The 26,172-nt window shown below is 41.0% G+C and overlaps 1 protein-coding gene across 1 annotated transcript in view; it reads left to right on the top strand.

The window, feature by feature from the left end:
• The window catches only part of LOC140188037 (A disintegrin and metalloproteinase with thrombospondin motifs 6-like), a 214,837-nt gene extending 193,398 nt beyond the window's left edge, over positions 1–21,439 (top strand). Inside the window, exons 19-25 of the mRNA XM_072243939.1 lie at positions 603–766; positions 1,650–1,788; positions 3,005–3,134; positions 10,736–10,940; positions 15,450–15,626; positions 18,793–18,949; positions 20,552–21,439. Of these exons, the coding sequence (XP_072100040.1) occupies positions 603–766; positions 1,650–1,788; positions 3,005–3,134; positions 10,736–10,940; positions 15,450–15,626; positions 18,793–18,949; positions 20,552–20,661 (1,082 nt within the window). The 3' untranslated portion in view covers positions 20,662–21,439. The remainder of the gene's footprint in view (positions 1–602; positions 767–1,649; positions 1,789–3,004; positions 3,135–10,735; positions 10,941–15,449; positions 15,627–18,792; positions 18,950–20,551) is intronic.
• Positions 21,440–26,172: the final 4,733 nt, after the last annotated feature.

The raw sequence follows: 26,172 nt of genomic DNA, 5'->3' as shown, positions 1-26,172 counted from the left end.
AATTCTAAAAGGTCACCGCTCATCCTCCTTCAATCTAAAAAGTCCTAGCTCGCTCAATCTATCCTCATAAGACATGCTTTCTAATCCAAACAGTATCCTGGTAAATCTCTGCATCCTCTCTAAAGCTTCTACATCCTTCCTATAATTAGGCGGCCAGAACCAAACACAATGTACCCAGTATGTTCTAACCAGTGTTTTATACAGCTGCAATATTACTTCACAACTCTTGTACTCAGTCCTCAGATTAGTGGCCAACATACCATATACCTTCTTAACAACTCCATCAATTTGCACAGTAACTTTGAGGAGTCTATAGACGTGAGCCCAAGATCCCTCTGTTCCTACACTGCTAAGAATCTTGCCATTAAACCTGCATTCTGTCTTCAAATTCAGCATTCCAAAGTGAATTACTTTGAACTTTCATGTTGGACTGTGAAAGGTTCCAGGTTAAACTCCACCTGCATCTTATCAATGTTCTGTTGTAACCTAAAATGTTGTGAAATTTGTTGTTTTGTGGCAGCATTACAGTGCAAGACATAAATTACTGTTACCGCAATAAATAAATATAAATGATACTGTTTCAAAATCATTTTCATTTTCAGCACTGAAATCTGACAGTGATGAATACTTTGTTAATGGTGGCTGGTCCATTGATACACCACAGGAGTTCAATATTGCTGGGACTGTCTTCCATTATAAGAGACCGGATGATGAGCCTGAGTGTCTAGAAGCATTAGGACCTACTAATGCAAGTCTTTTTCTTATGGTAATCAATCTTTTCTTCATAGTTCAGATGATACTTTGAAACAGTTTGTTTAAAGCTGATTGCTATTAACCAGAGCAAGCTACTATTATCTTCCAAAATAAATCTTAAAAGCATTTTGTTTCATTAATTTTTCTAAGTACTTCTAATGCAAGTTTGTTCTTGTAGCCATTTGTCTAAATGTTGTAGTCACTTACAGGAAGTGGTGTTTTTGACAATTGTTATTATATATGGAGATTAGAGTGGAGTTCCCATAATGGATTTGGTCAGGAAACTGGAATAAGATGCCCCCAAAGTTGCATTGGTTAATTTAAAATGGGTTTGCCTAAGCATCAGGGTGGAGATTGGTCTCTGCCAAAGGAGGTATAAGGTGTTCCTTCCTTCCACTAGCCTGCAGGTCACCCTTGAGAAAGGTGTAGCACCTGTTTAGCCACTACCCCAACTCCCAATCAGGGTTACGTGAAGCCATGGGAGCAGGTAGTGGATGGTCATATGAGCAGCTGGTGTATATCACATGTCCTGATTATGTGACCACTGACACCAGCCAGCCAATCTCTGAAGAGTATTGATAATGGCTAGGGTCACCTGTCTTGTAAGGATACTGCCCAGAAGAAGGCAATGGCAAACCACTTCTGTAGAAAAATTTGCCAAGATCAATCATGGTCATGGAAAGACCGTGATTGCCCATGTCATATGACACATAACAAATGAACGATTACCTGAGTTTACATTAAAATGCATTTGAACAATCACAGGTATCTTCCTTGCACCATAACAATCAGGCAACATAACAGAATGTAATTATTTATTTCTTTAAAATATATTTATTGATTTATTTGAATGTGGCATTTTGTACCTAACCTTACTTTTCTTTTTTTTTATTCAGGTGCTGGTACAAGAGGAATATCAGGGTATTCATTACAAATTTAATGCACCCATCATACTCACAGGTGCTGGTGACTCACTGACAAACTATGCATGGCACTATTTTCCGTGGTCCAAGTGTACTGCAATCTGTGCAGGAGGTATGAAGTAGCAACATATCAACAGTAACCATGATTATGATGGATGCAATTGGATAGGGAATGCCAAATGTATGACCATAATTGGGTGAATATGCCTAACTTCAGTGTTGGTATTATTGTACCAACAAGTAGCTATAGCAATTGCATTCACCACCTCATAACATAGATTCATAGAGTAATGCAGAACAGAAACAGGCCCTTCAGCCCAAATAGCACATGCCAACTTCAGCATTCTATTTGATAGTCCAAAATGCCTGCAAATAGCCCATAACTCTCCAAGACCCTCCCCTTTTCTTAAATGTTTGCAATTGTATCCTCCCGCTTCGACCACTTCCTCTGACAGATAATTCCAGGTACTCACTACCCTCTGTGTAGAGATGTTACCTCTCAAGTCTCTTTATCTCCCCTCTTGTATCTGTGTTTAGGACTCCCCAACCCCGGAGTAAAGACCTTGACCCTCCAATTATCCATACCCTTCATGATTTTAGAAGCTTCCATGAGGTCATCCTCATTCTACATTCCAGGGAATAAAGATCCATTGTGGCCAACTTCTCCCCATAACTAAGGCTTTTTAGTCGAGACAGCATCCATATAAATCTGTTATGGCCCAGTGATACCAGGCCTGTGCACATTTACTCTTTCTCTCCATTGTCCTGTCATGCACCAAATGACTAGACCATCAGATTGTAAAAGCCCTGTTTACTTCTTATTGAATTTAATATGTAACAGTAAACAACGCAACACTCAATATAAACGTAAAGGAAATGCATGCACACCAAACAATTTGATTTTGAATGACCCTGTTAATTTTTAATTTCCAGATTAATTTCAGCATTTTGTAAATAAAATTTTGAAGAGTTAAGTTTCAAGATTGTTTAATGTCATTTCCAGTACACAAGTGTAAAGGAGAACAAAACATTTGTTACTCTAGATCCAATGCAGCACAAAAAAAACACACTAAGATATGCATACACTATGTAAGATAGCTTACTATGCAGAGATTGATTATATGTCCAAAAAGTGTGGCTGAGCACAGGAGAGTCTGGAGATAATGTGACTGGCAGGAAATGATACAGTAGTAGTGGTTGAGGGTGTGCGTTGTAGAAATTACAGGAACCATTGACCTGGGCCAAGAGGGTTTCTAAAAGGTGATCTCCAGTACTGATAGTGTACCATTCAAGTTTACTGATCACTACATTTTATCATTTCTGAATAGGTATACAGGAGCAACCCATTGTGTGCAAGAAATTGGATGATAATTCTGTTGTTTCTACCCATTACTGTAACAATGAAAACAAGCTTCCAGAGAAACAACGTGCTTGCAATACAGAGCCATGTACATCAGTGTAAGTAACACAGGAAGTATACCAAGTGAAATAACTCCTGAAGATGCAACAGTAAGAACCAGTAAATTATCACGATCCGTAATGCTTGCTTACTTACATGGTACTTCGGCCATTCTAATCACTGATTGATTCTATGACTAGCCTTGCAAAGCTTCAAAGATTTAGTTTTCAACTAAATTTGTTCTTAATCAACTGCTTTAAACACAAAATACAAATGCAGTGAATAGTTATGAATGAAATTCATATTTGATGTTGGTGAACGCATGTGCAGCAATAACATTCGAAGATAACACACACGAAATGCTGGATCAGGCAGCATCTAAGGAGAGGAATAAAGAGTCGATATTTCAGGTCAAGACCATTCATTTCCATACATACTGCCTGACCTGAGTTCTCCAACATTTTGTATGTGTTGCTCTAGATCTGCAGCATCATTCCAGCAGAATCTCTTGTGTTTAACATTCAAAGGTAACTGGATTAAGACTAGATTGAAAAACATGCAGGACTATAAGGGAAGGACTGAATAGCTCTGTTCAAGAACCAGCTGTTGTATGGCAAACTGCAGTGCACCTATTTATCCAGACTCATGGGAGGTAGTTTTTCTTGGTGCAGAGTATTCTTTAAGCTCTTGCAAGGAATTTCTAGACTTAATTTAAATTAAAGTTAATGGAAATACTCATATCTGAATGAGTATAATTCGAAGAAGGAAGTCTGAGAGTCGGAGCGGGAGTGCGGAGGAAGACATTTTTGAATTTTTTGGGTTTTTTCCCATCGGTGTTCAGAAAGGCGGGACTGCGCAGGCATGTGACGTTGGGCAATGAAGCGCAGAAGATTTAAAAGGGCAGAAATCCTGCTTCGGGTTTGATTCGAAGAAGGAAGTCTGAGAGTTGGAGCGGGAGTGCGGAGGAAGACATTTTTGAATTTTTCAGGTTTTTTTCCATCGGCGTTCAGAAAGGCGGGACTGCGCAGGCGTGTGACGTCGGGCAGTGAAGTGCGGAAGATTTAAAAGGAACAGAGCCTCATGCAGCGGGCAGCGTAGTTTGCGGGCAGCAGAGTGAGCCGGGAGCAGAGTGAAGGCTTAAGGGCTTCGGCTCACCGGACTTAGGTGGAAACAGGCGAGGCGAGGAAGATTTGGTATTCATTTTTTGCTGTTATTTGAGGAGAGGAGCAGTATGAGTGTGAGGGCAGTTTGTTGTTCTCGGTGCCGGATATGGGAGGCCCTGGAGTCTCTAAGCCTCCCGGACGTCCACATCTGCGCCAGGTGCGCCGAGATGCAGCTCCTAAGGGACCGCGTTAGGGAACTGGAGCTGCAGCTCGATGACCTTCGTCTGGTCAGGGAGAGTGAGGAGTTGATAGAAAGGAGTTACAGGCAGGTGGTCACACCAGGGCCACGGGAGGCAGACCAGTGGGTCACGGTTAGGAGGGGGAAGGGGAAGAGTCAGGTAATAGAGAGTACCCCGGTGGCTGTGCCTCTTGACAATAGGTACTCCTGTTTGAGTACTGTTGGGGAGGACAGCTTACCTGGGGGAAGCGACAGTGGCCGTGCCTCTGGCACAGAGTCCGGCCCTGTAGCTCAGAAGGGTAGGGAAAGGAATAGGAGGGCAGTTGTAATAGGGGACTCGATAGTAAGGGGGTCAGATAGGCGATTCTGTGGACGCAGTCCAGAGACCTGGATGGTAGTTTGCCTCCCTGGTGCCAGGGTCCGGGATATTTCTGATCGTGTCCAAGATATCCTGAAGTGGGAGGGTGAGGAGCCAGAGGTCGTGGTACATATAGGTAACAATGACATAGGTAGGAAAAGGGAAGAGGTCCTGAAAGGAGAATATAGGGAGCTAGGAAGGGAGTTGAGAAAAAGGACCGCAAAGGTAGTAATCTCGGTATTACTGCCTGTGCCACGCGACAGTGAGAGTAGGAATGCGATGAGGTGGAGGATAAATGCGTGGCTGAGGGATTGGAGCAGGAGGCAGGGATTCAAGTTTTTGGATCATTGGGACCTCTTTTGGCGCAGGCGTGACCTGTACAAAAAGGACGGGTTACACTTGAATCCTAGGGGGACCAATATCCTGGCAGGGAGATTAGCGAGGGCTACTGAGGTGACTTTAAACTAGAATGGTTGAGGGGTGGGAATCAAATTAAAGAGGCTAGGCGAGAGGAGATTAGTTAACAACAGGGGGATGGGAACCAGTGCAGAGAGACAGAGGGGTGTAAAATGAGGGTAGAAGCAAAAAGTAGTAAGGTGAAAAGTAAAAGTGACAGGCCGACAAATCCAGGGCAAGCATCAAAAAGGGCCACTTTTCAACGTAATTCTATAAGGGCTAAGAGAGTTGTAAAAGTGCACCTGAAGGCTTTGTGTGTCAATGCAAGGAGCATTCGTAACAAGGTGGATGAATTAAAAGTGCAGATTGTTATTAATGAATATGATATAGTTGGGATCACAGAGACATGGCTCCAGGGTGACCAAGGATGGGAGCTCAACGTTCAGGGATATTCAATATTCAGGAGGGATAGACATGAAAGAAAAGGAGGTGGGGTGGCGTTGCTGGTTAGAGAGGAGATTAACGCAATAGAAAGGAAGGACATAAGCCGGGAAGATGTGGAATCGATATGGGTAGAGCTGCATAACACTAAGGGGCAGAAAATGCTGGTGGGAGTTGTGTACAGGCCACCTAACAGTAGTAGTGAGGTTGGGGATGGTATTAAACAGGAAATTAGAAATGTGTGCAATAAAGGAACAGCAGTTATAATGGGTGACTTCAATCTACATGTAGATTGGGTGAACCAAATTGGTAAGGGTGCTGAGGAAGAGGATTTCTTGGAATGTATGCGGGATGGTTTTTTGAACCAACATGTCGAGGAACCAACTAGAGAGCAGGCTATTCTAGACTGGGTGTTGAGCAATGAGGAAGGGTTAATTAGCAATCTTGTCGTGAGAGGCCCCTTGGGTAAGAGTGACCATAATATGGTGGAATTCTTCATTAAGGTGGAGAGTGACATAGTTAATTCAGAAACAAAGGTTCTGAACTTAAAGAAGGGTAACTTTGAAGGTACGAGACGTGAATTAGCTAAGATAGACTGGCAAATAACACTTAAAGGGTTGACGGTGGATATGCAATGGCAAGCATTTAAAGATCACATGGATGAACTACAACAATTGTTCATCCCAGTTTGGCAAAAGAATAAATCAAGGAAGGTAGTGCACCCGTGGCTGACAAGAGAAATTAGGGATAGTATCAATTCCAAAGAAGGAGCATACAAATTAGCCAGAAAAAGTGGCTCACCTGAGGATGGGAGAAATTCAGAGTTCAGCAGAGGAGGACAAAGGGCTTAATTAGGAAGGGGAAAAAAGACTATGAGAGAAAACTGGCAGGGAACTTAAAAACTGACTGTAAAAGCTTTTATAGATATATGAAAAGAAAAAGATTGGTTAAGACAAATGTAGGTCCCCTATAGACAGAAACAGGTGAATTGATTATGGGCAGCAAGGACATGGCAGACCAATTGAATAATTACTTTGGTTCTGTCTTCACTAAGGAGGACATAAATAATCTTCCGGAAATAGTAGGGGACAGAGGGTCCCGTGAGATTGAGGAACTGAGTGAAATACATGTTAGTAGGGAAGTGGTGTTAGGTAAATTGAAGGGATTAAAGGCAGATAAATCCCCAGGGCCAGATGGTCTGCATCCCAGAGTGCTTAAGGAAGTAGCCCAAGAAATAGTGGATGCATTAGTGATAATTTTTCAAAACTCTTTAGATTCTGGACTTGTTCCTGAGGATTGGAGGGTGGCTAATGTAACCCCACTTTTTAAAAAAGGAGGGAGAGAGAAACCAGGGAATTATAGACCGGTTAGCCTAACATCGGTGGTGGGGAAACTGCTGGAGTCAGTTATCAAAGATGTGATAACAGCACATTTGGAAAGCGGTGAAATCATCGGACCAAGTCAGCATGGATTTGTGAAAGGAAAATCATGTCTGACGAATCTCATAGAATTTTTTGAGGATGTAACTAGTAGAGTGGATAGGGGAGAACCAGTGGATGTGGTATATTTGGATTTTCAAAAGGCTTTTGACAAGGTCCCATACAGGAGATTAGTGTGCAAACTTAAAGCACACGGTATTGGGGGTAAGGTATTGATGTGGATAGAGAATTGGTTGGCAGACAGGAAGCAAAGAGTGGGAATAACTGGGACCTTTTCAGAATGGCAGGCAGTGACTAGTGGGGTACCGCAAGGCTCAGTGCTGGGACCCCAGTTGTTTACAATATATATTAATGACTTGGATGAGGGAATTAAATGCAGCATCTCCAAGTTTGTGGATGACACGAAGCTGGGCGGCAGTTTTAGCTGCGAGGAGGATGCTAAGAGGATGCGGGGTGACCTGGATAGGTTAGGTGAGTGGGCAAATTCATGGCAGGTGCAATTTAATGGGGATAAATGTGAAGTTATCCACTTTGGTGGCAAAAACAGGAAAATAGATTATTATCTGAACGGTGGCCGATTAGGAAAAGGGGAGGTGCAACGAGACCTGGGTGTCATTATACACCAGTCATTGAAAGTGGGCATGCAGGTACAGCAGGCAGTGAAAAAGGCGAATGGTATGCTGGCATTTATAGCAAGAGGATTCGAGTACAGGAGCAGGGAGGTACTACTGCAGTTGTACAAGGCCTTGGTGAGACCACACCTGGAGTATTGTGTGCAGTTTTGGTCCCCTAATCTGAGGAAAGACATCCTTGCGATAGAGGGAGTACAAAGAAGGTTCACCAGATTGATTCCTGGGATGGCAGGACTTTCATATGATGAAAGACTGGATGAACTAGGCTTATACTCGTTGGAATTTAGAAGATTGAGGGGGGATCTAATTGAAATGTATAAAATCCTAAAGGGATTGGACAGGCTAGATGCAGGAAGATTGTTCCCGATGTTGGGGAAGTCCAGAACAATGGGTCACAGTTTGAGGATAAAGGGGAAGCCTTTTAGGACCGAGATTAGGAAAAACTTCTTCACACAGAGAGTGGTGAATCTGTGGAATTCTCTGCCACAGGAAACAGTTGAGGCCAGTTCATTGGCTATATTTAAGAGGGAGTTAGATTTGGCCCTTGTGGCTAAAGGGATCAGGGGGTATGGAGGGAAGGCTGGTGCAGGGTTCTGAGTTGGATGATCAGCCATGATCATACTTCGAGCGGTGCAAGCTCGAAGGGCCGAATGGCCTACTCCTGCACCTATTTTCTATGTTTCTATGTTTATGTTTCTATCTACTTTTTGAGCAGAAACCAAGCCACTGTATAGTTAAGATTAATCCCTGGTATACACAGTTCCCCAGACCAACGTTTACATGTTCTACTTGGTCTGAAGTTAGAGATATTATTTTGGTGTATAGATGAAACCAATGGTTGCACTTTGATGAAAGGTCCAAATATAGAAGGTGTTGCAGCAATCAAGTTTCTTGTAATTACAAGAAAATCACTCGTTACATTTGTTAGACTGCACACCGTCAGGTCCTGACCATTGGAAGGTGATCTTGGGCTGAAGGCGTTTGTGCTTAGAATGTTTTATTCCGCTCTGTGAGGCAAGGTGGACCAGGAGTGTTTCAATGGGCTTCGAAGTGCAATTGAAGCCAGTCTTCCTCTGAAACAGCAAATAATTTATTGGAGGAACTCAGCGGGTCAAGCAGTATCTGTGGAAGGAAATGAACGGTTGACATTTTGGGTTGAGACCCTTCATCTAGACCAGGGGTTCCTAACCTTTTTTTTTATGCCATAGACCAATATCATTAAGCAAGGGATCCATAGACTCCACATTGAGAAAACCCTGATTTAGACTAAAATGAAGGGTCTCAACCCGAAACATCAACTGTCCATTTCCCTCACAGATGCTGCCTGGCCCATTGAGTTCCTCCAGCATTTTGTTCATTCCACTGAGCTCTCCCTATTCAGGTTCCTTATGCCCACATTGAGAATCTTCCAAATTCATCCTTCATTATTGATGTATTTATAGGATGTGGGTGTCACCAGCAAGAATTGTATTCATCAAACATCCTGAATTGTCTTTGGGGACGTGGCAGTGATTTCTTTGATTCAGTTACTGCTGTTTTACAAACAGATTAAGACTGGATTATGACTCAGTACCATTCCTATTGTCTCATTCACTGCCTCTCCCAGCATTTCTTTCCTGTTGCCACTATAGGCTGTTTTTTTTCCCCTTATTCATGCTGGCAGCTGTCCAGTAACAAAAGATCTGACTTGTATGTTGAAATTTCCTGGGTGTCTCACTATTATGGAGAAAGATTTCAGTGTTGCCTGCCTGTGCCATTCCTGCTCTTAGTGTTGGATTCTGATGTTTTTTATGTAAGGTTCTTCTGGAAGTCAGGAAAGAGGCACAAAACTTGTTGCTTCAGGATTGTTTTATTAAATGTTAACAGAACAAAGAAAGTTGATATTGGACAGTGATAGAGGTCTAGTAAATGAAGAGAAGGAGAGGCAAAAGATAGTGCCGCTGCATGGTCAGTGGTTTTTATACCCATAGAAAAGGAAGATTCCATTCAAATTTGTAAGTGAGTCAGCCGATCAGGAAGCCCCTATTCAAATAATGCAGTACCAGAGAAGCTTCCAGAGCTTTCTAGATTCATACAAATGTAACCATTAGGGGGCACACTGAACAACTGTATATACATACCCTGGCTACTAGGAAGCATACAAAACAGTTACATGTATATAAGTAATTATATAAAACACAAACAGATAATTAATTATTAACCTGCAAAGAAAATGACAATTAAACAGTCTAATCTAAGAATTAAACAGTCTGATCCAACATTGGTTAAAGTCATGTCTTAAATTTTCACTAGTTATTAACATTCTCCAGAGGTGTCTGGCTACCCAGAAACCAAATGTTGCAGAAGCAGAAATATAGGCTGGCTAATCCCACACATCTATCTTTACTCCATCCTCCCAGCACCATAACAAGGATAGGGTTCCCCTTGTCCTTACCTACCACTCTGAGCCTCCGTATTCAATGCACCATTCTTTGTAACTTCCTCCATCTACAGTGAGACCGTACCACCAAGTCTTAGACCTCACCTAGAACGCACAAGTTATGGCTTCACGTTTAGCCACTGAAAGCAATGCTTCTGTAAAAATCATTGCCTCAAACTCCATTCTCAGCTGCATCCTGTATTCTGTTCCTGAAATTTAGATCCAGTGATTTAAATGGAACTGAATTTCAGCAGTGAAGTAGAATGTACAGCCAGTACTTCATAATGTGCTGTGCTCTGCCAACTGCCAATAGATTCCCAGACAGAGAATATTATTTATGCCAACCAATCATTCATTGAAGCCAGATAACAGGAGTGTCAGACAATGAAAAAAATCTGTGATTTGTTTGAAAGCAAAATACTGAAGAAAGTGGTGTAAATTTTCAGCTGGTCAGATAGCATCTATGTCAAGTTTTCATAAGAATTTATATGTTCCAATCAAAGGTCATTGACCTGAAACTCTTTGCCCACAGATGCTGCCTGACCTGTTAAGCATTTAGAACAATTTTCCATTTTTAGTCACTTGTCAGGATGTATGGATCAATAACAAAATAATTTGTTTCACACTTTTCCAGCTGGATTGTAGGTGACTGGTCTGAGTGTAGTAGGTCCTGCAATGGTGGACTTCGTACTCGAGATGTCATGTGCATCCAAAAAGTCAGTGCCTCTGAGGAAAAAGTACTGGATGATAGTTACTGTACAAAAGAACGCCCCACAATAAAGGAAAGTTGCAATAACCACACCTGTCCACCTGAATGGGTTCCTCTCGATTGGTCTGAGGTAATGTGTGCTTTATTCCAATTGAATGTTAAGTATCCAAATAGAAGTATATTTGTGAAGTTAATGAAATACTCAGGTGAAGCACAATGGTATTTAATTGAAAATCAAGGGAAGTAATTTTAGAATATAAGTCCCAAACATCAGAAGTGATGGAACTGTGATGCGATCTCAACAATTTGAAGTGTAAAGCATGTTTTCTGCTTCATTCCCTGCCCCACAATGTGCACATGATCCGTTTGCTGTATTGAGAAATCATCTTGAAGATATTTTGGGTTGATCGCACTCATAAATGATATTTGACTCCACAAGTCAGCAGTCTGAGATTGGGTTGAATTGCCTGAATGGCTATAAAGCATTTAGAACATAGAGCATACAGCACAGAAGAGGCCCATGATATTGTTCCCACTTTTTAACCTACTCCAAGATTATTCCAACTCTTCACTCTCATGTAGCTCTCCATTTTACTTTCATCCATGTACCTACACATGCACATTTCGCTAAATCTAGCTGCAAGAGCAGACAGGGTTTTGAAGAAGGCTTTTAGCATGCTCACCTTCATTAGTCTTGGGCATCGAGTTTAGGGGTAGGGACATTATGTTCATATTAACAAGTTGTTAGGTGCATCGCATTTGTGAGTATTGTGTATGGTTTTGGTCACTCTGTCACAGAAAAGACATCGTCAAGCTGCAGAGAGCGCGGAAGACATCTTGATTCCCTGGAGCACAGGAGAATGAGGGGGTAACCTCATAGTGTTTATAAAATCAGGAAGGATGTGGATAACAGGAGGAATTCTGCAGATGCTGAAAATTCAAGCAGCACACATCAAAGTTGCTAGTGAACGCAGCAGGCCAGGCAGCATCTCTAGGAAGAGGTACAGTCGACGTTTTGGGCCGAGACCCTTCGTCAGGACTAACTGAAGGAAGAGCTAGTAAGAGATTTGAAAGTGGGAGTGGGAGGGGGAGGGGGAGATCCAAAATGACAGGAGAAGACAGGAGGGGGAGGGATGGAGCCAAGAGCTGGACAGGTGATTGGCAAAAGGGATATGAGAGGATCATGGGACAGGAGGCCCAGGGAGAAGGAAAAAGGGGAGGGGGGGAAACTCAGAGGATGGACAAGGGGTATAGTCAGAGGGACAGAGGGAGAAAAAGGAGAGTGAGAGAAAGAATGTGTGTATATAAATAAATAACGGATGGGGTACGAGGGGGAGGTGGGGCATTAGCGGAAGTTAGAGAAGTCAATGTTCATGCCATCAGGTTGGAGGCTACCCAGACGGAATATAAGGTGTTGTTCCTCCAACCTGAGTGTGGCTTCATTTTTACAGTAGAGGAGGCCGTGGATAGACATGTCAGAATGGGAATAGGATGTGGAATTAAAATGTGTGGCCACTGGGATAAAGTGGATAGGTCATTGTCTTTTCCCCAGGTTCGAGGAGTCCAAAACTAAAGGGCACTGATAGAAGATAAAGGGAAGGGATTTAAAAGAGATCTGAGAAATAAATCTTTCCATTGAGGATAGTGAGTACCTGGAATGAAGTACCAGAGGAAGTGGTTGAAATGGATGCAACTGGAACATTTAAGAGGTACTTGGATAGGTACATAGAAGGGAGAGGCTTGGAGAGCTATGGACCAAATGCAGGCAATTGGGACTACCAGGGAGGATGCTGTGGTCAGCATGGGCTTTACGCCTCAAACTCCCTGCTCTTTCCTTAGCTGCTCAAATACATTTCATAGATCCCTTGTAATATTTCTTCAGGAAATATCATCCACCCTTTTTCTGACCACTTGCCAATTTCCCACTTATTCTGCAGTTCCTTCCACTTCTATTTCCATAAAAGGAACTTGAGTAAACTATTTCACCCCTAAAACCTATTTCCAATTCAAACTGAATTGTTTCTGCCCCATTTTTCATTACAAATTTTGCTGTATTTTGGTCACTTCAGTCAAATTTATGAAGTTGTGGAGTTGTAGATTTGTACAAGATATTGGTGACATTGCATTTGGAAGACCATGTTCAGCTTCAGTCACCTTGCTACAGAAAAGATGTCATTGAGCTGGAAAGACTGCAGAGGAGATTTATGAGGATATTGCCAGGACTAGATGAAGTCAGTGGAGAGAGGTTGAGCAGGTTGGAGCTTTTCTCATTGTTGCCTAAGAGAATGGAATGATCATGTAGAGGTTTATGAAACTTGAGGGGTATAGAGAGGGTCAGTGCAAACAGTCTTTTTATCCAGAGTTTGGAAATCAGGAACTAGAGGGCATAGGTTTAAGGAGAGATGGGAAAGATTTAGACCATAAGACCATAATTTAATAGAAACTTGATGGACAACCTTTTCATCCAGAGGGCGGTCTGTATATGGAATGAACTGCCAGAGGAAGTGGTTGAGGCAGATACATTAGCAATATTTAAATGGCACTTGGATATGAACATAGTTAGGAAAGGTTTGTAGGGTTTCCCAACCTTTTTTATGCCACAGACTCTATCATTAACCGAGGGGTCCATGGACCCAAGGTTGGGAATCCCTGGTTTAGAGAAATATGGACCAAACACAGGCAAGTGAGACTATTATAGATAGGAATCTTGGTCAGCATGGACAGTTGGACCAAAGGACCTCTTTCCATGCTGTAGGACTCTCTGACATTCTCCTTTCATCTTCTGAATTCTGGTATTTAGGTGGATTTATTCTCAAGTTGCAATCAAAAAGTGTCAAAATTAATTACTGTCCAGTTATAATATTGCTGATCACCCTTTTACTTGAAACAATGGTGCTTTGCTACAGACTGACCCAAAAAAATTCAGCAAAACAATCTAATTGCCCCCCATAGGCCTCCGCTGGTCAGGGTTATCCATGGATGTTTCATCCTAACTGTCTAGATACACAAGCCAGGTCAGTACAAATGGCGAGCAAGAAAAAAAGAAATAATGATAATTGTAACTAAACAATAAACATTGAGAACATGAGATGAAGAGTCTTTGAAAATGAGTTCATAGGCTGTGGGAATAGTTTAGTGGGGGTGTGAGCCCAAAGTTATCCCCACTGGTTCAAGGACCTGATGGTTGAGAGGTAAGAACTTCCTGAACCTGGTGGTGTGGGTCCTGAGGCTCCTGCACCTTATTCCTGATGGCAGCAGTGAGAAGAGAGTATGGCATGGATGGTGGGGATCCTTGATGATGGATGCTGCTTACCTACAATAGCACTCCATGTAGATGTGCTCAGTGGTGGCGAGGGCTTTACCCGTGATGGACTGGACCATATTTACTACTTTTTGCGGGATTTTCCATTCAAAGGTGTTGGTGTTTCCATACCAGGCCATGATGCAACCAGTCAATATATTTTCCACTGCACATTTATAGAAGTTTCTCAAACTTTTTGATGACATGCTGAATCTTTGCAAACATGCTGGACCCAAGATGGATTCTCTGAAATAATAGCACTGGGGAATCTAAAGTTCCTGATCCTCTACACCTGACATAAATCACTGCCTAGAGCACGCCATTTCTGCTTACCCAAAACTTGGGATATTTTTATCACCTTGCATAAAACTGACTTTTTCTTCTAATTGTATTATTTCTTTCAAAAATAGTGTATAATTTATGTTTAATTTGTTCTTGTGAATGCTGCTGGTCTAATACTATGTACCTGGGATGTTACTGAAAATAAGTTTTTCATTGCATTTTTGCATATAAAAGTAAGTACAATCTTCTATGTGGTGTGCAGAGGCAATGTCATCAACACGGGTGATACCAACAGGCTCAATTAACCGATTAGAAAAGCTGGCTCTGTTATAGGAGTCAAACTGGACACACTGGAGGCTGTGGTAGAACAAAGGATCCTTTGGAAAAGCCTGGCAATTCTGGACAATGTTTCTCACCCTCTGCATGCCACCTTGGCTGATCAGAGGAGCGCTTTTAGTAATAGACTGAGAACATTGCGCTGCTCCAAAGAGCACTATATGAGGTCATTCTTATCCTCGGCCACTAGCTTCTACCTATAGCTGGGGAAGTGATGACCCCCTCCTGTTAGGCTATTATTAACCTTTGTTTACCAGAGCTCTGTTTAAGTTGTTTACCACATCCTGCTATTGTGGACTTCCTGTGCAATAGTGCCATCACTTCTTATCTGAGTACTGTGAATGTGCACCCCTTGCGTATAATATTACGGTAGTTCTTGCACTACCATCTTATCAGTGTGAAATTGGATATCTTGTAAATCTTGTACATCATTTTAAAGGTAACTTTATTTTTATTCTTTCTTACTTCTAATATTTGTATATCAGTGCACTTGTAATGCTACTGTGACTCTGTAATTTCCTTTGGGATCAATAAAGTATCTATTTAAACTAGACTTCGATTTTAAAGTCATAAGAGCATTCATGAAACAAATAAATGTGTCCAAAACAGTGCAGTGAAATAATGATATTTTTCTCTTGATAATTGCATCCAACAAACAGAAAAAATATGCAAATGTGCAGCATGTTTTTAAATGTTCATGTCTTTTTTCTTTTTTAACAGTGTACACCAAGCTGTGGAATAGGTTTCCGCCACCGCATTGTACTTTGTAAAAGCAGTGATTTCACTGTGACGTATCCAGCTTCACGTTGCCCTGTGCACGCCAAACCTCCCATCCGAATGCGGTGTACTCTACAGCGCTGTCCACCACCTCGCTGGGTAGCAGGCGAATGGAGCCCGGTAATCAGTACAATGATGTGTGCTTGTTGTATCTTCCAGAGAAGTGTGATAGGACCAGTTATAAATTAGATAAACATTCAAAATTTCAGTAGATCAGATATCAATTAAAAATAGCAATGGAGACAAAAAGTATTGAGATTACGTGGGTGCTGTCATGGGAATCATATGTACTTCAAATTTAGTTTTCATTATATTTTTACATCCCTTAGTTTTCTTAATTTTTCCCATTTGTCTGCAACATCTTAGTTCATGTTACAGCTTTTATAAGTTGTTTCTTTTGGCTGTCCAGGTGAATTTCTCTTAATGTGAGCTTTGATTTGCGTGTCAAATTAAATGTTGAGTTCTAATTCATATTAATGTTTAAATAACCACGCAAGAAGAGATAAATATATATTCAGTTTGAAAAATCTACTCAACAAGACATCATCTTGAGATTATATTATAACGTGTTGTCCATGTTAGCATTCCTTTCCAAGGAATTCTAGTTAATCAAGAATTTCAGTACGAAAACCTGTCACACACAAAGTCCTGTTCTCCAGTTACATTATGGACCAATTATTTAGTTCCTTGTTGCATGTGCATGATGTTCAAGATGACTAAAAACTGCTGCCTTATTGATCCCTCTTTCCAGGCCCATATAAGGCTGTTAGAAATCCATTCTGAATCCTGCCCCAATGCTCTTGATCGTCAACCCAAAGATGTGTGGCCATTTAACTCAGTGATTCAGGAGACTTAAACTACCCGACCCAGTGGCAGTGTTCTGAAGAGTCCATGGTCTCGCCAGATGAGTTGTGGCAAATTTTAAAATTTTACATTTTTGAAAAATATTGAAGAGCCAAGAGGTCAAAGAGCCCCTTCCCAGGCAGTCTGTGTGTTCTCATCTGTAGCCTTCCCCCTGCCTGAAATGCATTATCTGAGCAACCTCTCTAGAAATTAGTTTTTAAAATGTCAAACAGTTCCAACTACTATGATCAATTGGAGCCCACACCGTTCTGGGTGCACAATCTACCCACTGTCTCCTCACAGCATTATCAGCTCAAGCTCGGCTCATTCACCTCTCGATATAGGATTGTAGAAATGATCTGTTTTGTCAACGCAATAACTAAATTTAATATCAAACTAAAAAAAATCAAACTGATTAATATTTATCAATAGTTAAGGTTGATATTTAATTAATATCAAACTAAAAATTGTTTCATTTACATAAATAATGTTAATAAATTATGAATTATGAAATTAATGAAACCACAAACAGAAACCAACCAGGCTAAGCTTTGATGGTGCAACTTCTTGTAACTTTAGCTTTGTAGGTTGAGGTATTAAGCTAAGGTTATTTATGCTCACTGGTTTTAAAAACAGGTAATTCTCATGGGATATTCAACAGTTAACCAATCTCACCAAGAATATAAAATGTCATTCATCTTTGTTATAGAGTGTGCCTCACTGCACTCTGTATTAATTTGTAGTACATTATATAACCACCAATCGGACACTTCCTGACTGCTTACATCCACATATATGAGGCTACTGAACAATATAGCAGGAAACATGGACAGCCTTAGAAGAAAGGCCAAAAATTAAGAAGAAATTTTTAGATGCAAAGTCAACATGAGTTGGGGAGGAACTTCAACTGGCATATACTGAAGCTAATGAGGAAGTGAAGAGACTTGTAAGAAAGGGTAGGAAAGTCTACATGGAAGACTTTGCAGAGGAGGCCGAAACAGCAGCCAATCAAGGTGATCAAAGAAATATATACAAGTTTCAGATTTGGGATGTGGAAGGTTCCAGGCCAGATCCAGTGTTCCTGTGAGAGATAAGAATGATCTGCTTTCGCCAACTGTGAAAGGGCAGATGCAAGATCAATAGAATATTTCGGAGAATTACTGAATAGACCACCACCAAATGAAGAACCTAATATACAAGAGGGAGCAGGGGACCTCGACATCAACGCAGATCCACCCAAGAAAGAAGAGATTGGTTCTGTGATTAAATTATTAAAGAATAGCAGAGCTCCAGGACATGACAATTTGAACGCCAAACTGTTCAAAGCTGAACCAAAATTTGCTGCAGCCATCCTGCAACCACTGTTTACTATAATATGGGAATGAGGACACGTATCCAAGGACTGGCAAAGGAAGTTATTGTTAGGATCCCAAAGAAAGGAGCACTAAGTGATTGCAACAACTGGCATAGCATCACATTTTTGTCAGTGTCCAGCAAGATTCTTGCCAAAGTCGTTGTCCAACTGATTACAGTTGCTGTTACTATGTGCTTGAGGAAAGAGCAAGCTGGCTTCAGGAGAAATAGAGGCCGTGTCTACCAGATCTTCATTCAGCAGGATGGTGGACCAAAGATGACATCCAATGCAGACTCAGCAAATCTAGTAATGTCTTCAGATCAATGAGGAACATATGGGGATCAAAGTGTCAACCAAGATGAAGCTGTACCAGACCTATGTTCTGTCCACACTCTTGTACAGGTCAGAATGCTGGCGCATGACAAAGAACAACCTTGCCAATCTGTCATCATTCCATACCATGAGTCTCCGTATATTCTGGCCAAGGAAGATCTCCAACCGTACCCTACTCTTTCAGTGTCACCAAGAGGACATGGCCATAATCATCATGAGGAAACATTGGCAATGGATAGAGCACATGATGAGAAGAGAGACCAACACCATCATCAAGACAGCATTTGACCCCTGAAGGACAGGGGAAACATGGGAGACCAAAGACAACTTGGTGCCACACTGTAGGACCCTGAACCATACTTGGAGCACAATAGAGAAGATCGCCAAGGACAGGCAGAGATGGAGCTGCCCAGCAGCATAATGGGCAGTAACTACTAACTATGAACAATACACACAAAATGCTTTAGGAACTCAGCAGTCAGGCAGCACCTGGGGAGAGAAATAAACAGTCAATGCTTCCCGCTGAGACCCTTCATCAGGACTGGAAAGGAAGGGGGAAGGGACGGAGGACAAGCTAGGAAGTGATAGATGAAGCCAGGTGGGTGGGGGAGTGGAGGTGATCAGTGGAAACGGCAAAGGGCTGGAGAAGAAAGGATCTGATAGGAGAGGAAAGTGGACCTTGGGAGAGAAGGAAGGAGGAGGGGCATCCTTTTCCCAACTAGCTTGGGTTAATATCTGTATCTTGTCTCTCCTCAGTGTTCTGTTCAATGTGGTCTGGGCCAGCAGATGAGGACAGTTCAGTGCTTGACATACATTGGTCAGCCATCCATGGAATGTCCAGAGTCCTTTAAACCCACAGCCATGCAGCAGTGTGAGAGCAGATGTGAAGCTCTTCCGACTGAGAATCCAGAAGGTATAACTCTACATCTTTAATTCTGTTTCCTGGTTAGAATCTATCATTATAATGATAATACTGGAAAATCTAAGCTAAATGTTCTGCAGAACACAGTAAAGATTATAAGTAGCTTCCCTGCAATATCAATAGAAAATACGGTGAATGCTCATCAGGCCAGGTTATTTGTAGAAGGAGGACAGAGCTAATGGGGCATATTATGCCAGAGACCTACTGTTGAGAATATCTACTCTTACCTGGGCTGGATATGGAGGGCCTATCTCAGTAGCTTTCTGCATCCTCCTCAGCTGCTGAGATCCAAATAAAGCTTAGTGCCTGCATAAGTGGTGCCAAAGCTCAACATTCTACCAAAGCTGACATTGAATTTCATGTCAAACTAAAAACTGGTATTTAGAAACATTTAAAATTTTAAACAAATAATTATGATGTAAATCATTAAAATTATGAATTCTTAAATATATTTTCAAAGCATTTTATGAAAAGCAAAAAGTGTGTGTGTATAAATACACACACACATGCATGCATGCACAGACAAATACATTTAAAACAATTAAATTAAATTAGAAAGACACTTTCTGCAAATATGGCTGCTATAAATCTCACTGATTGCCATGCATTCACACATGTCTCAGCTGGAGTTCCCTGCTACCTTTATCTAGTTTTAATTTATTTATTTATTTTGCTTAAGTTTCTATTCACATGACAGTTTGGTTTGTTAACTAAATATTTTAAGTATAAAAGTTAGTTGCAACACACACAAAATGCTGGAGGAAATTAGCAAGTCAGACAGCATTTATGTAGGGAAATAAACAATGACGATTCAACCCAGTCCTGGTGAAGGGTCACGGCACAAAAAATCGACTGTTTATTTCCCTCCTGGATGAGGTTGTAAAATGGATTCTACACCAGCTTTATGGAGAAAGGCAGAAAGTAGTAGCAGTTTGTTGCCTCTGACTGGAGGCCTGTGACTGTTGGTGTGCCACAGAGATCAGTGCTGGGTCTATTGTTGTTTGTCATCTATATCAACATTGATTGAAGAAGTTGAAATGTTATGTTGAAGTATATAAGACGTTGCTGAGGCCTAAGCTGGAGTATTGTGTGCAGTTCTGGTTACTCACCTATGGGAGTGATATCAATAAGATTGAAAGAGTGCAGAAAAAATCTACAAAGATGTCACTGAGTTATAGAGAAAGGTTGAGTAGGTTAAGTATTTATTCCCTAAATTGTAGGAGAATGAAGGGAGATTTGATAGAGATATACAACATGAAGTGTGATATAGACAGGGTAAATGCAAGCAGGCTTCTTACCACTGAGGTTCCCAAAAGGTATAATTTCACACTTGTCAAGATTAAATTCCATTTGTCAATGCTCCCCCCAACTTTCTAAATGCTGAACCTTAGAGAGCTTTCTTTACTATCCATAACATCAGCTCTGCCAGTATCTTAATACATAGTTCACACAATGTCAAGTTTATATAAATGAGCCACTCGTGTTCTGTATGAAAGAGAATGGTAGAGTAATAATATAATCTTTGCTGTGTTTCTTTTCAATCAAACTAACTCTTGTCACCAAGTTTGATCACAATTTACTTTCCTCCTACAGAATGCAAGGATGTGAATAAAGTGGCCTACTGCCCACTGGTGCTAAAGTTTAAATTCTGTGTTAGGCCATACTTCAGGCAAATGTGTTGTAAAACTTGCCAAGGACATTGATCTTCATGAAGAGATTCATCAGAAGAAAGTGTTTTTCAGAGCAGTGTGGACCAAATCATGACACTTTCTATTCATTAAAAAGAAGATTGAAAAATAAAGTTAGCCAGCTAATGATGTGAACAAAGAAACTTCACTTGCATCATCGTAAGTCTGATCTATAACAATCATCTCATAGGTTTGTCATCCAACAAGCCGCTGTCACCAGGATGTATTCACATTGCTAGACTTATAGACTCTATCATTCCAGCCTTCATTGTCAAATGTTGCCTTCATACAGCATAACTGTAGATTAACGCACAGGCGACAAGCTATGCTAGTGCCCACTTCCTTTGTGACTTCTTGGGCTTTTCCATCATCCGAACAAGAGCTGACTGCTCAAAGAAATCTTGCCCCAGTATACGGTTGACAGCATACCTATATAATGAAAGTGCTGCTTAGCTATTAACTTGTTCACAAAGAAAAACTTCATCAAATTTTGTAAGTGTTTCAATAATGGACTTTGTGAAGGGTATAAATTACCTCCATTCGTTATCCATAGTTGTGTTATTTACTGCAAAGATTTGCCAACAGCTACAGCATTATAAACCCGCCCCCCAACAGCCCCCCACTCCCCCATGAGCCTTGGGTGCTGACCGTTTGCTTTCTGTAGTCTTTATGTTTTCTGGTGTTTTCACTAGGGAATTAAGCTAACTTCTTCAGTACTGAACTGTTTAATCGAGACAGTGGTCATTTTTATTCTGGGTTGCACTGCTGAAACAGTCATTAATAAAACATCTAATTGAACGAGCACAATGTAAACCAATAGTAATAGACTGCAAAAAAATGACTGTGAAATCCAAGCTGCTCACCAATTGTTCAGTTTTTTAGTTCAGATTGCTATATATTTATGGAATCTTAAAATACTGTTGACAAATTATGAAGTCTCAAATGGTTATATCTGGTGTTATACTGACTGGACAGATACATTGTCACATGAGCAACTTTGCAGCTAGCCAGGTGCTGTAGTGAAATCTCTAATCTTAGCCATTGTTGCCTCTGTAACAGTTTAGTCAACATTGAGATTAAAATGGAAGTAGTTTAAAGTCAAATTAGTGCTTTCCTTAGGAGTGATTCTCAAATTATTGTAACTTGCAGACTTGCCTATCCATTTTTATTCAAGTTGCCAACTACTTTACCATAATGTGTAAATTCCTAATACGCTATGGAGAAGAAAATGTGCTTTTCCTACCTTGTGTATGCTTGCAGACCCAATGAAACATGGTTGACTCTGTTGCCGACAGAGATGGTCCAGCAGGTCAGCTAGTTCCATCAGGAAGCACTAGCACAATAGGAACACCTTCATCACAAGCAGTTCAGGAAGGTGCCACACCGTCACCGTAAAGAGAACAGCGGAGAACAGGTAGTAACTGCCTGGGCAGCAATGCCTATTGTTTACAAAACTATAGGAGCTAATCAGTAAAAATTGTGATTCTCTATTAGTCAATATCACAGATTTTATTGCATAACTGAAGTTATACTTCAGTTGGTCTGAACAAAAAAATCATAGCCTTGGGCAGGTGGGTAAAATGGGTTAATTGGTAACGTGAATGAGGTATTCAACCGATCTCTGGAATTATAACACTAATATTAGCATTTACACTCAGTGGCCACTTTATTAGGCACACCTGTATACTTGCTCATTAATGCAAGTATCTAATCAGACAATTACGTGGCAACAACTCAAAGCATAAAAACATGCAGCCATGAGGTTCGGTTGCTGTTCAAACCAGCCATCAGTATGGGGAGGAATGTGATATAGGTGACTTTGACCATGGAATGATTTTTGGTGCTGACAGGCTGGTTTGAATATCTCAGAAATTGCTAATGTCTTGCACAACGATCTCCGGAGTTTACAGAGAATGGTGTGAAAAACAAAAATGCATCTGGCGAGCGGCAGTTCTGTGGGCGAAAATGCCTTATTAATGAGCGAGTTCAGAGGAGAATGACCAGACTGGTTCAAGGTGACTGTAACTCAGATAACCACGTGTTATAGCAGTGGTGTGCAGAAGAGCTTCTCTGAATGCACAACACATTAACCGTGAAGTGGATGAGCAGCAGCAGCAGAAGATCATGAACATACACTCAGTAGCCATTTATTAAATACAGGAGGTACGCAATAAAATGACCACTGAGTGTGTACTGATAATCAGAATCAGGTTTATTATCACTGACATATGTTGTAAAATTTGTTGTTTTACGGCAGCAGTATAATGCAGTGAATAAAAATTAAGATTACCTTTAGTTACAACAAAATAAAAGATATATTTTATATTATAAAATATAATATGATAGATATATTTGTCATATATTTCTATCAGATGATAGAAAAACGAAGGGTTATGTAAAAAAGAAAGGATAGATTGATCATGGAGCCACTTTAAAGGTTGGCACAACATAGAGGGCCGAAGGGCCTGTACTGTTCTATGTTCCATATAAGTAGGTCTAAGAGGAGAGCAAAATTGTGAGATAGTGTTTGTGGGTTCAAAAACCATTCAGAAACCTGATGGTGGAAGGGATATAGCTATTCCTAAAATATTAAGTGAGCATCTTCAGGCTCCTGTACCTCTTTCCTGATGACCTGATGGTAGTAATGAGAAGAGGGCATGACCTGGATGGTGAGGGCCCTTAATGATGAATGCCACCTTCTTATGGCATTGCCTTATGAAGTTGTCCTCAATGACAGGGAGGCTAGTGTCCACGATGGAACTGATAATCTCTACTCCTTGTCAAAACAGATTCAACTCTTGTTGTGCACTATGATTACAATCTTCATTCCAGAATGCTTTGATGAAATAACCAAGGGTGTAAGAAACATAAAGACTGGGCTCCTGCGCCTGATTCCACCTTTCTGTTGTAGATCTAGAAATTTCAGATACCAGCCACCCACAAGCTTTTTCAAGTTCTCAATACTGTGAAGGGTTGGGAGCCATCAATCTCTGAAATTCCACTTCCCAATAGAATCACTTTGTTCTGCCCACTTCCCCCCACCTTTTTTGCTGCTGTGTCTTATTGTCTAATTTCTTTAGCCATAGTGGTGAATCTTGGTTCCTGCAATACATCCTGGCGATGATACAGGGATCCAGTGACAGGGTGTTGACAGTAGTGGCTGATCAAGCACATTGCTTTGACCCAATATTATCGAGGATCCTGTGTGTTCTCATAGCTCTGGTCTCCCTAACAATGGAAGGATATATTAATGGTAAAGAGTACAACAAAGGTTCACCAGGTTGAATCTTGAGATGGGGTCAAGAGTGCTCTATGACTAAGCAGACTAGCTGTTCACTCCCTGGAGTTTGAAGAATTCAAAGTGGTCTTATTAAAGCATACGACATCCTTACAAGGTTCAGAAGGCCAGATTTAACTCTGACTTTCCCTCGGACAGAGATTCTAGGACCAGGGATCACAATCTTAGAATATGAGGGCAGTCATTCGAGATTGAGGTGAAAACAAATTCCTTTATTGTGTGTGTGTGTCTGTGTGTATGTGTGTGTGCGCGTGCGCGCATGTGCATGTGCACCTGCACACAGGCAGTAGGCATTCACCAGACCTTTGGAATTCGCCAAGCAAGAGGGGCATTGAAGGCTCAATATTTTCAAGTCAGAGATTGGTAGAACTTTTGGACATTAAAGGAACTAGAGGGTATGGAATTAGTGCTGGAAAGTAGCCCTCCAGTAAAGACCTTATTAAATGGTAGAGCAGATGTGACAGACTATTGTTCCTTCAGTTTCCTGTATCATTGTGTAGCCACTTAGACAAGTGAAGATTGTTCCATTATATCTCTGATTGTGGCTTGTGGGTAATGGAGATGTTCTGGTGGATCAATACTGTGGCATTTACAAAATATCTGTCCTGGTCCAGCAACCGGAGTATTTCTGAAATTGAGCATGAAGTAACCAGGCTTACTTTTGGAGACTAATCTTTCTGTGATCTTGTGATCAGTTGTGTGATACTATTGGAGAAAAACCTTAGCTCATTGTGCTCTGTTTAAATGCAGAGTTCTACTGTGATTCTATTCTAGAGCATCAACTGTTACATGGGATAAGTTTACCTTTGCAACCAGTGCTGTTGTGTTGTTTGGCCTAATCTGAAGTCTTTACTGATTTCATGTCATCATCGAAGCTTTCTTCTGAAGCACATTGCCAATCATTCGAATCACTTCTCAATGAAAACACGGTGGAGTGATCTTCATCTTCCTTCTCAGTACTGTTGATTCTACTGTTGGTCTATTATTGGTGAACCGGTGTTTCCTCATCCAGCAAGCATATTCACAGTATCAGGTGGCAATAGCCTGTGGTTTATAGCTGATTCAGAATTGTATCAGTAATAGCCTGCACTGAACTTTAGAATTTCTGATGTAACAGATTTTATTTTGTGATATTCCCCTTGGCTGAACTAGAATGTAGAACACAGAACAGTACAGCACAGTTCAGGCTGGCCATTCGACCCACGGTGTTGTGCCACGCCTTCAACCTACTCTTAAGATCAATTGAAACCTCCCCTTCCACATAGCCCTCATTTTTCTATCATCCATATGCCTATCTAAGAGGTTTTTTAAATGTTCCTAATGTAACTTCCTCTACACCCCGGCAGTATGTCCCACACACCCATCTCTCCATGTAAAATACCTGTTTTATTTACAGAGTAATTATGTATGATTCACTGTGGTACATGATCATAGACACCACGTTTGTAGTTTTAATTGTGTGGTGGCAGCAACCCATAGCTGAGGCAGTCCTGGGTGTAGCCACTTGCCTCAACATCTCTGAGGAAGAGAGAAGGACCAGTTACATCTTCATGCCACATCAATTGATGTTGAGTGGAAACAGAAATATGCCTGGCTGTAATAGCCTTCATAATCAGAAAACTTGTTGACATTCACTGTGCAATACCAGAGGGCCACTGATAGCCATTCAATAGTATCCCCGTGGGGATTTTAAAAGCAGGACCTGAAAAGTTATATCCATGGTCAAAGCAATCCTACAATATGATACAACATATAGATTGGAATCTCAGTCTCAGTTGGCTTATCAATGAAACAGCCTTAGAGCCAATCTAAGTCAGATTTGTTTAACTGGAAACCTACACCTAGGAGAAGATGCTGACAAAGAGCAACCTGGTATGTAAAGGAAGAGTGACATTCCAAATTTTAACCTTCACTTTGTTTTGCCACGTGATTTAACTTGTAGCCAAAAGAAAATACAAAAAAGACTTAGAAGCTTGAATTTGATCTTCAGTCAATACCACTCGAAGTGCACCCTGGTGCTATCTTTCACTGCAGTCGGTATTCAGTTCCAATAACTTCATAGTTAGAAAGGAAGTATGGCTAATGCTGTCTATCAAGTTAGCATTTGCGGTTAAAGATGAACTTCTACTCTAGTATTTTTAATTTTGGTAATAATTAAATGGCTTTAATTCAGCGTGATTTAAAAAAAGGCAAATATTACCTTTGAAAGAAAATAAAAATGGTGGCAT

Source organism: Mobula birostris, chromosome 26 (genome assembly GCF_030028105.1).
Source record: "Mobula birostris isolate sMobBir1 chromosome 26, sMobBir1.hap1, whole genome shotgun sequence".
Lineage (NCBI taxonomy): Eukaryota > Metazoa > Chordata > Chondrichthyes > Myliobatiformes > Myliobatidae > Mobula > Mobula birostris.
This window is presented reverse-complemented; position numbering and strand designations above follow the sequence as displayed.